This window comes from Momordica charantia, assembly GCF_013281855.1.
Source record: "Momordica charantia cultivar OHB3-1 chromosome 10 unlocalized genomic scaffold, Mcharantia_2.0 BLBB01000010.1, whole genome shotgun sequence".
NCBI lineage: Eukaryota > Viridiplantae > Streptophyta > Magnoliopsida > Cucurbitales > Cucurbitaceae > Momordica > Momordica charantia.
Genome location: NW_028275158.1, coordinates 844,409 through 855,704, shown reverse-complemented (window position 1 = coordinate 855,704; position 11,296 = coordinate 844,409). Strand labels below are relative to the sequence as shown.

Below are 11,296 nucleotides of genomic sequence, written 5' to 3'. Positions count from 1 at the left end.
TCAAACGACATTAAATATTATTTGTTGTGACAATATTAAGAATGAAATTGAAACCAATTCATAATATTAAAATTTTAGATTTAGGATTTGTTTAACAACTACCTTGTTCTTGTTTTTATTTTTAAAAGTTTAATTTTTATATTATTTAGTCTATTATCGAACCTAAGTTTTAAAAATATCATTGGATTCTAAAGCAAATTCGAATACTAAAAAAGTTTTTGAAAACAGTTCAATTTTATCAGGATTTTCAAATCTGATTTTAAAAAAGTAGAAACAAAATAAATAAAATATTATTAAATAATGTTATTTAAAAAAAGATAAATTAAAAACAAATAAATTATTCGTGGGACCTTAATCATTAAGTAAATAAGTTATGATGTCTAATGTAGTAGGGTTCATGATTTTGTGTCCCCGATTTATTTATATCTTTTAATACAAAGTTAAAAAAATATAGTAAATGCAATTAATTTTCATAGATTTATTTTTTAAAATAATCGAATAATCAATATCATATTTTTTAAAAGTAATTAAATAGGGTGATGATAGTTAAAGACTTATGTGACATGAGTCTAGTCAAGAAGAAAATACATTTTTTTTTCAACTATAAATTCTCTACCTTATTTGTAAGATTCCTGCCTACAAAATTTTCCATCTCTTTTTATTTTTTTTTTAATTTTCTTTGATTAACTTTATAACAAAACATAATTATTCTTAATTTCACAAACAAAAACGCCGAGAAAATTGAGAACAACAAAACTTAGATTCATAACAAAAATTTAATCTAAAGGTAAAATTTTCAATTGTATTTGACGATTATATAGTTTGCAACTCTAAAGTTTTTATAGTTATATACATTAAAAAGGATATTAATTCCTAAAAGTACAATAATATGAAAGAATTAATGAGGAAAAGTGAAAATGATGGGGGGCTAGATGAAGGAATAATGAAAAATGGAGGGGTCATTTTCGAAGAGAAGCATAAGTTGAGGGACATGAATAATATTTTATGGCTGCAAGAAAGGTAGGGTGTTGTGTTGCAGATGAAAGCTGGCTAATCTTTCTACCAAGGGAGATGTATAACACTTAATTGAGGAGACTTGTGGGAGTTGGAATTGTACCTTCGCACGTGCCGTGGGCCCCACATTTTTATGCTACATGCTTGAAAAAATAATAGACCACAAGTTTTTTAAATAATTCAAAACTAAGAAATTTTACTCCGTCCATCCATACGTCAATTTGAGTATAGGCTGAATAAGACATATATTATCACAAAAAGTCAGAAGTTCAAGTCGTCTCCCGCATATTATTGAATTCAAAAAAAAAAAAAACTCGATCCATTTTTTAAAAATTACACATGTTTCATTGAAATTTATTTGTTTCATTTTCCGTTCATTATTAAAATATATTTGAATATTTATCTAAATTTTAAGAACAAAAAATATTGTTTAATATATTATGAAAATGTTTTCTTTTTCTTTTTCGAATATAATAAATGTGAGAATAGGATATTGAATATTTGACTTAAATAATATCTTTGTCTACTAAACTATGTTTAGATGGTAAATTATACAAATATTTTTTAAAAGTAGATAACAAAACAAAGAATCACATGGGTGGAACGTGAAATAATGTTTGTAAGCATAATTTTAAAAAGAAAAAGCAAAAAAATAAGATAGGTATTAAATGGAGCTTAAAATTTTGTAGAAAGAAAATAGTTTAAAAAAAATACTAAAATAAAGCAAAATTGTAAGTGAAAAAACCAATCCAATAAGTTTTAATATAATTTGAGTAAAAAAGTAAAAGTTATTTTCTTTTAATAATTATTCAATTGATGGCAATATTTGAATTACTAAACCAAAAGTCATGGGTTGATTTCTGAAAGTTGGGCCGACGGCCAAGGCCCAAATGTGCATCGTGTAGAAGTAATTATCATTTTAAAAGTCGGTATTTTGTATTTTGATGTGATAATTCTCATAAATTCAAGCATCCTCTCCGTTTTCAAAATTCAGATGATTCTTATGATATTTCTTAATAAGAAATGACCATCTTAAATAGGATAGATTTTCCTTCTTTCGAAATTCAAATGATTCTTATTGTTGTTTGAGGAAGGAAATTTTGGAATAAGAAAATATTGCCTTAAACAAATATGGATTATTTATTGGTTGACTTTGAGAATAATCTATCGATTAAATGAAGAAAATTTGTGCTAATTCACAAAAAAAAAAAATCTCTCTCTCCATTGTGTGCTATAATAGAAACTTTATTAAGGAATAGCATAAACAACGTACCTCAACTTATTAGGATATATATTTTCGACCAAAGATAAAAAATTTGCCATATATTATTGATCTAAAAAGAAAAAAATCATGGAGTGCCGTAAAAAAAATTACAAGTCTAAATTGTAATCTAAATGAAGAATGATTTTTTAAAACATCTTTTCAGTACAATATTGTGGAAATAAGATACCTTAATTGGAATAAATCAACTCCTTTAGTTTAATAGTAAGTTACATGATAATGGTTGATGGGAAAGAATGACAACTGCAGTGCCATTTTTTGCTGTTCAAAATCATCATCCTTCAGCAAAAGACATTTGAGCCAATGAACAAAAAATGGCTATTTATCAGTTCATATACATTTCCAACTAAACCATATTTCGAACATTTGTTTCATATTTGAGTTTGTACAGACTTTTCAAGGAAACATTTTCCATATACACATTTAACATCAAACGAAATCTACAAATCTAACATTCATTACAAAAAACTTTTATTATAGAAAAACAATAGAAGAAAGCGAAAGAGGACAAGAAAATCATCTTATAAGAACTAAACCAATGGCTGTGACAAGAAGAGTCGAGGGAACTCCAAATTTAAGATGATTCCAAAAGGATAAATTGTAGCTTAGCTGTGGAGAGCGACGAGCCTGTTCGCACACTATCAAGTTTGCAGCTGAGCCTAATAATGACAGGTTTCCAGCCACAGTACTGATCCAAGCTAAAAGAAGCCATGCCCTTTTTTCTTGATCTGGAGATATTGCAGCAGCGGATGCAGCGACCCGTGCTCCAAGCAGCAGAACTAACAAGATGATAATAAAAAGGCATCAGATATAGTAGCCCGATTTTCATGACGATTAATAGGTCAATCGAACCAGTGAATTGCATAATGTCCTTTTCATATGAAGAGATTAACCGGTTATGATAGATCCTATACATTCTTATCTATTCATGAAATTCCTGACAATCTATCATGAACTCCACGTTTTTTGGTCTGTTGGTTGCTTTATACTACAAGTTTGTCATTTTATCAATATGTGCATCACCTCATTCTTATTCATACACATCATTTCCAATGATTGTCCAGGTAATCAGATGTTTCTCAATTCTCTGTAATAATGGAACTCCTTTACTGGGAAAACATTACTTATCCAGCTCTTACTACTTTCCCAAGCTGTTCATAGTTCATACATCGTCAGATAGCTTGGCAGAGCTAAAGCAATACAAAATGGTAAGTGAGAGAAGAGAACCTGGAGATCTTCTTCTTTGGTTCTGACCATGGTTTTCTTTTTAAGGTGGGGGTGGTACTAAAATATGACAATATATCAATGGATATGCTCTCCCTACAAATTGCAACCTATCCATGATATGTTGATAAGCTCTACTTTTGGCTTTAGGAGGGATTGGAGTTCTCTAAATCTCCTTGACTTATATCTCTCTATTTTTTTTAGTATCTTTTATATATGTGGGTGTCGGAACCAGCTTGCGCACACCGTGACGAATCTCACGATCGCATGACTTTACTACATCTGGTTGTCAAGGTAACTCGTAAGATATTAAATTGTAGGTAGGTGGCTACCATGGTTTGAACCCATTCCCTCTAAGTTTACATGGACTCTTATATAGACTACTTGACCAACCCTTGATGGTTGACTTTATATCTCTTTGTTATCAATAAGAATTGGTTCCAAAACGTCAGAATCACATTTCAAAAAGGAAAAGAAAAGGGTTTAGTGTTTATGCAGGGCCACAGTTTCTTAACATATTATTCTATGCATTCCATATAACCACACGACAAAAATACTCAAAATAAGGACGTTCAGGGTTTCTTTGCTATACTGGAATTTCAAATTACAGAACATATAAATGGAAAAATAATTGAAAATTTTGAAAGCAAAAAATGATTGGAGGAGAAGTATTTAAATACCAGTAGGCACGTTTGAAGCCAGGTTTGAGAGGTAAAGAATGACAAGAGCAAGAACTACAGTCCCAGAAACACGATCAATCTGCGCATGTGGCTCCATGAAATTCCAAAAAGCACTTGGTAATCCGGTCTTGTTAAATCCATCAACCGTCATAAACATCCCACAAAAAAAGACTAAAAGCGAATAGGAAACCTGTAAAAATAGTAAATTTTTTTCTTATCATCGCTGTATGAAAATGCCATCAACAAATTGTAATAAAGATGGACAAAGAAGAATGGTTCAAACCTTTTCTAGGCATGGCTGAGCATCCTTGAAATCAAGAACCACGAGAGCAAGTGCAGCAGTCACTGCAGTCCATGACATATTCAAGCCCATCAATAAAGCAACTAGCATCCCTATAGTCACAAGATAAACACAACATTTCCAGGCAATCCTTCTCCATTTTGTGCTCCAATGTTCCTTTCCTTCTGAGGACTGCAAGGATACGGATACTAATTCTTTTTGTTTATCCATTGAGTTGAAGCTCTTAGAAGGAAAACTTTCTTCCCTTTTCTGAGGAGATGAAGTGGGCAACCACTCTTTTGATGCATCAGACACTCTTGCCGACTCTGTCATAGCACTAAGAGACCTGTGGATTTCATTATCTTTTGAACTTATTGAATTCCTTACAGTTTCAACATTTTCGATATTTGCATTCGCACAAGGAGAACTTTGCGCGTTCATTGAATCCAACCGAGAATTCCATTCCGGGGAGTTAATGGATGGAATGTGTGTGTGTGATAATCTGGCTGGTGAAAACCTATGAGAATTCACATCTTCATCTGCGACAACTTCAGAGGGTGCATCTTCTTCATCCTTTTGGACAGATAACAATTTCCAATATAGAACAAGGATAATTACAGCATTTACAACGATACCGACGAGCATTGCTGGGAGTATCCCAATCACAAATTGCCCAAAAGGAATTTTACTCTGGACAGCTATGACCAAGTTTTGGGGATTGCCGATCGGGGTTGCTGAAGATCCAATGTTAGCACTTGATGCAAGTGCAAGCAGGAAGGGACGAGGTGGAAGATTATGTTGTCTTGCAATTTTTAATACAAATTCGGTTAACACCACGCACGAGGTGTCGTTGGTGAAAAAAGCACTTGAAATTGCGGAAATCACACACACTCGACAAATTAAATCCTTTGCCCCTCTACTCTTCCATGACAGCACCTTACCCAAGTATTTGAACATATCAGCTCGTTCAAGATAAACACTAACTACCATTGTCCCAAACAGGAGACCAAGTATTGGGAGATCGATGGCCGCATATGCTTGATCAGGAGTTAGGACTCGAAATATAACCATTAGCATTGCCCCCAGGAGAGATCCTGCTGTTCTCCCAATTGGTAGAAATGGGATAGCAGGGAAAACAGCTAATAACCAAAAAATTGCAAAGGCAATTGAGCCTAGAATGACTTTGACAGTATGATCCATGGCCATTTTGGCAACCAGATTCAACTGGAGTCAGCCTTGAACCTGATTGACTGGAATTAATACTGTATATCTTTTCAGCAAACAGAGTAGCTGAGTATCTTGATTCAACTTCTCATCAAAGCCATATAAACCTGAGAAGGAAATTTAGTTCACGTATTTTAACAAAGTGGTATCAACAAAAAAAAGAAACTATAACCAAATTGATGGAATGTAAAGAGAGAGGATAAAAAAAGTGGCACAAGGAACCTGCTATGTAGCTAGCTCGACACGATGATAAAATTTCAGAACATAAACATTAAACCATTTGTGGAGAATTTATACATAAAATAACTAACTTTCTAAAAGCTTAAATCTAAGAGATAAATGTTGATCAAACCAACTTGTAAGCATTTCCTCTATATTTTAACTTTGAAGATAAGAAGTCCACTTGCCATGCAACATTAATTTACATAAAGTTCAGACACTACATTAAAAACGAATAGTAATCTAATAGCTAAATAGCTAGAACTTTTAAGATTAGGAGTGATTCAATTATATAGAAAACAATATGGCATCAAACAGTACTTGAAACTCTGCTTTTTCCCCCTCTACTAAACCAGATTACCAGCTGGAACGCATTTGGGTAGTAAAATTTATGTCTAATTGGTCAGTGCCACAATATTTCGAATCCAAATCCTCCAAGAAGAATAATGGAAGTACGAAATTCATTGACTAACAAGAACCGAAGCTGGGAAACAAACTCCCAGTAGACAGGAACAAAAGTAGATTAAATTACGAAAAATAAATGCAGGGTTTTCACATACAAAAGGCAAGGGCGGCTCCAAGCTCTCATGGCTTAAACATGGAGCTCTAAATCTCCAATCCAACCAATTCACTACGTCCCAGATTGGGAAGTTAACAAATTCAAGTTTAAAAGACAAAAGATTAAGAAGGGCCCTACATCAAAAGAGGAAAGGGGGTAAAAATGGGCTCGAATTTGATGCACTACCAATGAAAACATTTCATCAGAAAGTAAGAAAAAAAACAAAATTATACATGGAACTCCAACTTTTGCAGCTGGGTGTTAAGCTAAAAAACTTACGGAAATTTTGTTTGCATCTGGATCCGAAAAGAAGAGATCTCAGAGTCTTGCTTTGTGTTGGAAAATGAGAGGGAATCTAATCAAAAGTGGATATAATGGAGGTTCTCACAGGAATTCATGGGAAGAAAAAAGGTCGGACTTTACATGAAGCTTTCATGGCCACATGGTGAGCTCTCAGCTTTTACTTAAAATAATGCCTACATATAGACGACAGAATTTTTCATCCGTCAGCGATTTCATGGCTGTTTCTTCGATCAGCTGCTCAATTTATCTGGGAATGGGATTCCCAAATCCATTATTAGATAAACTCCCGTTTCATTTTTACATCCAACAATTAAAAGAATAATTAACAGAAATTACTATTTCATTTCATCGATGTGTTTAGCATGATAACCATTCATTTCTTGCCAGACTATTAACTTGTGAAGGTCATGTAGTTTTTTTCAACCCGATGGAGAAATTTGGATAAGGTTTAGGGAATAATTGATCAAATTTTTACCCTAGAAATAATCTCTAAACAATTCGGTAATTTACCATCATTCTACCCCGTTAAAATCACTGTCCGCCGCGGGCTCCACCATCCGTCGCCGGAGCCACCGTGGATCTTTATTGTTTATGGCCTCCGTCGTCTCAGAGATCGTGTGCTTCTCTTTCATGGGTCAAAGGTCCTACAAAATAGGGCTCTCTTTCACAGGTCTTCGACTGGACCAAGTCAACGGGCCGGAGAGCCAGGTGGCGGCGGGTGGGAACCGCGCGGAGGAAGGCGGGCCATTGGGACAGCGGGGAGTGGGGACGGGTGGTTTTGTATTTTTGTTAATTAACAATAATTATTCTTATCTCATTAATTCTTTTTTTTTCTCTTTTGAAAAGTCGCTAACATTTCTTTTAATCGCTATTATTGAATTTCAATCATCGCATTTAATAAAATCTCCAGCAATGTTGGTAAAAAAATAAATAAATAAAATCTCTAGCAATTATTTCTAAATTTAACATCAAATTCAGTAAATGTAATAATTACATGACTTCAAGCAAGGTTTTACTTAAAAAAAATCCAAAGTAAAGTTTTAAACATAAATTCATGCCAAAGCATAATAGCTCAGTGGTAATTAGTATATACCTCCAATCAAAAGGTGCAATAGAAAAATGGACAAAATATAGTTTTATGCCATGCTCGTGTGATTGGCCTAAATATAGAGTAGTTATTAAGTTATTAATACCCTTTAAAAATTTTGTCAAAATAGATTTTTATGTAATATTGATGTTGTTGACCTAAAAAATAGCTTAATTATTGAGTTATCAATATCTTGTTGAGTGGTGTTGAAATCTACATTTATTATTTCAACCGTAATGCGTTTAAAGAAATTAAAAGAGATTTAAAAGTATGCTAAAATAGATGTGAGAGTTAAAAAGTAGTATTATCAAAAGTCAAATTACTTCAGGTAGAGTAGACTTTTAATTTTACCTATTACAGTGAATAAAAGTAAATATCTTTTTTAAATAGAATTTGGATTATTTCTTACTATAATATATTTAGAAAAAACATATAAAAATGATGGATCATTAATATTTCTAAAAGTTGACAACTTATCATAAGTGGCTTTTAACATAATGTTGAAAATCAACCACACAAACGTACATCATATCATGATTAATCACATCAATAAAAATAATTGGATCAAAATTTAAATAATATGGGCAAATATTAGATTTTTATGTAATCCTCGTGTTCTTGACCTAAAAATAGCTTAATTACTAGGGTGATGCTTCATAATTATTTCGTTTTTAATCTTACCTTTTTTAAAATTATACTTGTTTTTTACAAATTTTCACCTCTCTTGATAAATGTATTCAAATTCTACTCAAATTTCAAAAATAAATACTAGTTAAAAAGTTCTTTTTTTTTTCTTTTCAAAATAGACCTAAAATTTTGGAAATGTTTGCATAAACTATATAACAAAATAAAAAAGAATACAACGTGAATGTAATGTTTCTAAGTTTAATTCTTTAAAATAGAAAACAAAAAACGAAATAGTTATCCAATAGGACTTTAAATTATTAATATATTTTTTAGCAGTGTTCAAATGTATTTGTTTCTTATTTGAATTGTAACGAGAAATTATAAGAGATTTAAAAGTATGTTAAAATAAATGTGAAAGTTAAAAAGTAGTATTATCAAAAGTCAAATTATTGAGATGAATATATATTTTAATGTTAAAATTGCTTTTGATTCTATCTCATTTTAAACCAGTATAAGTGGTTGATTGGTCCAAAGTGGTCAAGATAAACGATCAAAATGATTAAAGAGTATGGATTCAAACCTAAGCAGTTATCTCGTAAGATTAGTTAATATACACACAAATTGGCCTATACACTCATGATTATTAAAAAAAAAATTTATCTCATTCTAATGTTAAAAGTGCTTTTGATTCTTTTTCGGAATAGAATTTAGATATTATAACTGAATACAAGATTTAATATAATATATACAAAATAGACAACTTTTAATATAATGTTGAAAATCAACCAAACGTACATCATATCATGATTCATCGCTTCAACAAAAATAATTGGATCAAAATTTGAATAATATTGTCAAACTTAGAGTTGCGACCATACCCCACCATCGTCTCATCAATTAATAGATTGTACCAACAAGAAGAAAAGTTGGAATACAATTAGAAAGTGCCCCATACTGAGTTCTCAACTTATACACCCTACGATAATTTTAAACAGTTTTTATATCGATATTTGTACAAATCCGAGCATAACTCAATAGATAAAACATATGTTAATAACGATCTAAAAGTTGATACTTCGATTAGTGTTGGACTAAAAATGAATGTTTAAATTGTTTCGTACAGGTAAGTTTGACCTATACTCATTTAATAGGTATATATCACATCAAGTTGATGGAAACAAAAATTGAATAGAATTATATTTCCAAGACTAATATAATTATATGTTAACTTGACTGTAAATCTATTAAAAAAATTTACTTATAAGTTGATATGTATTATATGTATTAACTTGTTCGATTTGTTATTATAGAAGCATAACTGATAAAAAATGTTAAAAAAAAAATCGACATGTCAAAGATAGAAATATAACTCTTAAAAAATCAGAGACAAACTTCAAGTGATATATTTAGTGTTACTATGAGTTTAACTCGATTGTCAAGACATCTTGCTCATTCTTTTAAAGGTTTAATGAGATTACAAATTTTTTATACTTAGAAAACTGATATATTTAGTTTATTATTAATACTGTTGAAATATTGTAAGTCATGCCATTAATAAGCCCATTTGTCACAATAACTTAGAGTTGAAGAACCAATAGTTATCAATTAAATAAATTTATTTCAACCAATGTGAAAGTGAACATATAACTTAGTGGTAATTGACATATATCTCCAACTAAGAGTTTTTGGATTCGATCCCTTACCCTACATATTGTACTAAAAAAAAATGTAAAGATTGAAAAATATCATGATTATTTTTTGTAACCCCAGAAATGTGTTCAACTACTACTTTTTTCTTAGTTTTTTTTTTCAATTTTTAATTTTTTTATAACCATACAAACGCAAACAACTCGTACATGTCAATATAAGTTTAGCTTAACAATAATTGAAACGGTCTCTGACCAATAATTCATGACTTCCAATCCTCCATTTCACTTTTTGTACTAAAAAAATCCGTTGGCAAATAAAATAAGTATTATCTTTCCCCCAAACTTTCTTCCACTTTTTAATACAAGATACTTGAAAATTAGTTAATAAACAAAACAATTTTCTTTTTACATTTTAATGATTCACAGATCGATTTGCATTGAGAAACTTGTAAATATATAACAATTCATTAATAAATAAAACTAGTCATATTTATTTATTTTCTGTTTTTCTTAATTCAGTTTATAGAATCTAGATGCAATAAATAATTAAAAAATATAAACAATTCATTAATAAATAAAACAAGTAGTATTTTTTTTATCCTTTTCTTAACTTTATTTATGAACCAAGAGGCATTGCAAATAAAACAAGTAGTACTATTTTTTGTCCCCATATTTCAATAACCACGTGTCAATGTAGAGATTTGTGAGTATAAATAAATAATTGGTAAATAAAATAAGTAGTAACCTTTTTCCCTTTTTTTTTTCTCAACTTTCTTTTCCATATCTTAATGAATCACCTAACAATATGCACTAAGAGACTTGCAAATAAAATAATTCAATGAATAAAATAATTAGTAGTTTTTTTTTATTATTTTTTTTCTTCACATTTTAGTGATTCACAGGTCCACATGCACTAAAACACTTACAAATATACATGGTTCATTAATAATATTGAACTTCATTTTCTTTTTTAATGTCTTACTAACTTACAGTTGAATTCATCTTGTCAAAATATTACTTTACCTTTCTAGAGATTAAAAATTCAATTCCAACATCGAAATATATATTTTTAATAGTTTTATGGATTTCCAAATCAAGGAAATACTTTCCAAAACTTCGTAATATTTTGTTAATTATAAGCACTGTTT

The 11,296-nt window shown here is 30.6% G+C and overlaps 1 protein-coding gene across 2 annotated transcripts; it reads right to left on the bottom strand.

Moving 5' to 3' along the window:
• Nucleotides 1-2,600: 2,600 nt before the first annotated feature.
• On the bottom strand, nucleotides 2,601-7,050 carry LOC111011742 (Divalent ion symporter). 2 transcript variants are annotated; one of them, XM_022285624.2, is made up of 4 exons: nucleotides 6,762-7,050; nucleotides 4,484-5,811; nucleotides 4,201-4,390; nucleotides 2,601-3,075 (listed from the first exon to the last, which is right to left on the bottom strand). In XM_022285624.2, the coding sequence occupies exons 2-4, from the start codon at nucleotides 5,684-5,686 to the stop codon at nucleotides 2,813-2,815; spliced, it is 1,656 nt and encodes a 551-aa protein (XP_022141316.1). In that variant the 5' UTR covers nucleotides 5,687-5,811; nucleotides 6,762-7,050; the 3' UTR covers nucleotides 2,601-2,812. The 2 variants fall into 2 exon arrangements, with proteins under 2 accessions (XP_022141316.1, XP_022141319.1); XM_022285627.2 differs by lacking the exon at nucleotides 6,762-7,050 and adding an exon at nucleotides 6,484-6,640.
• Between the last annotated feature and the right edge of the window lie 4,246 nt (nucleotides 7,051-11,296).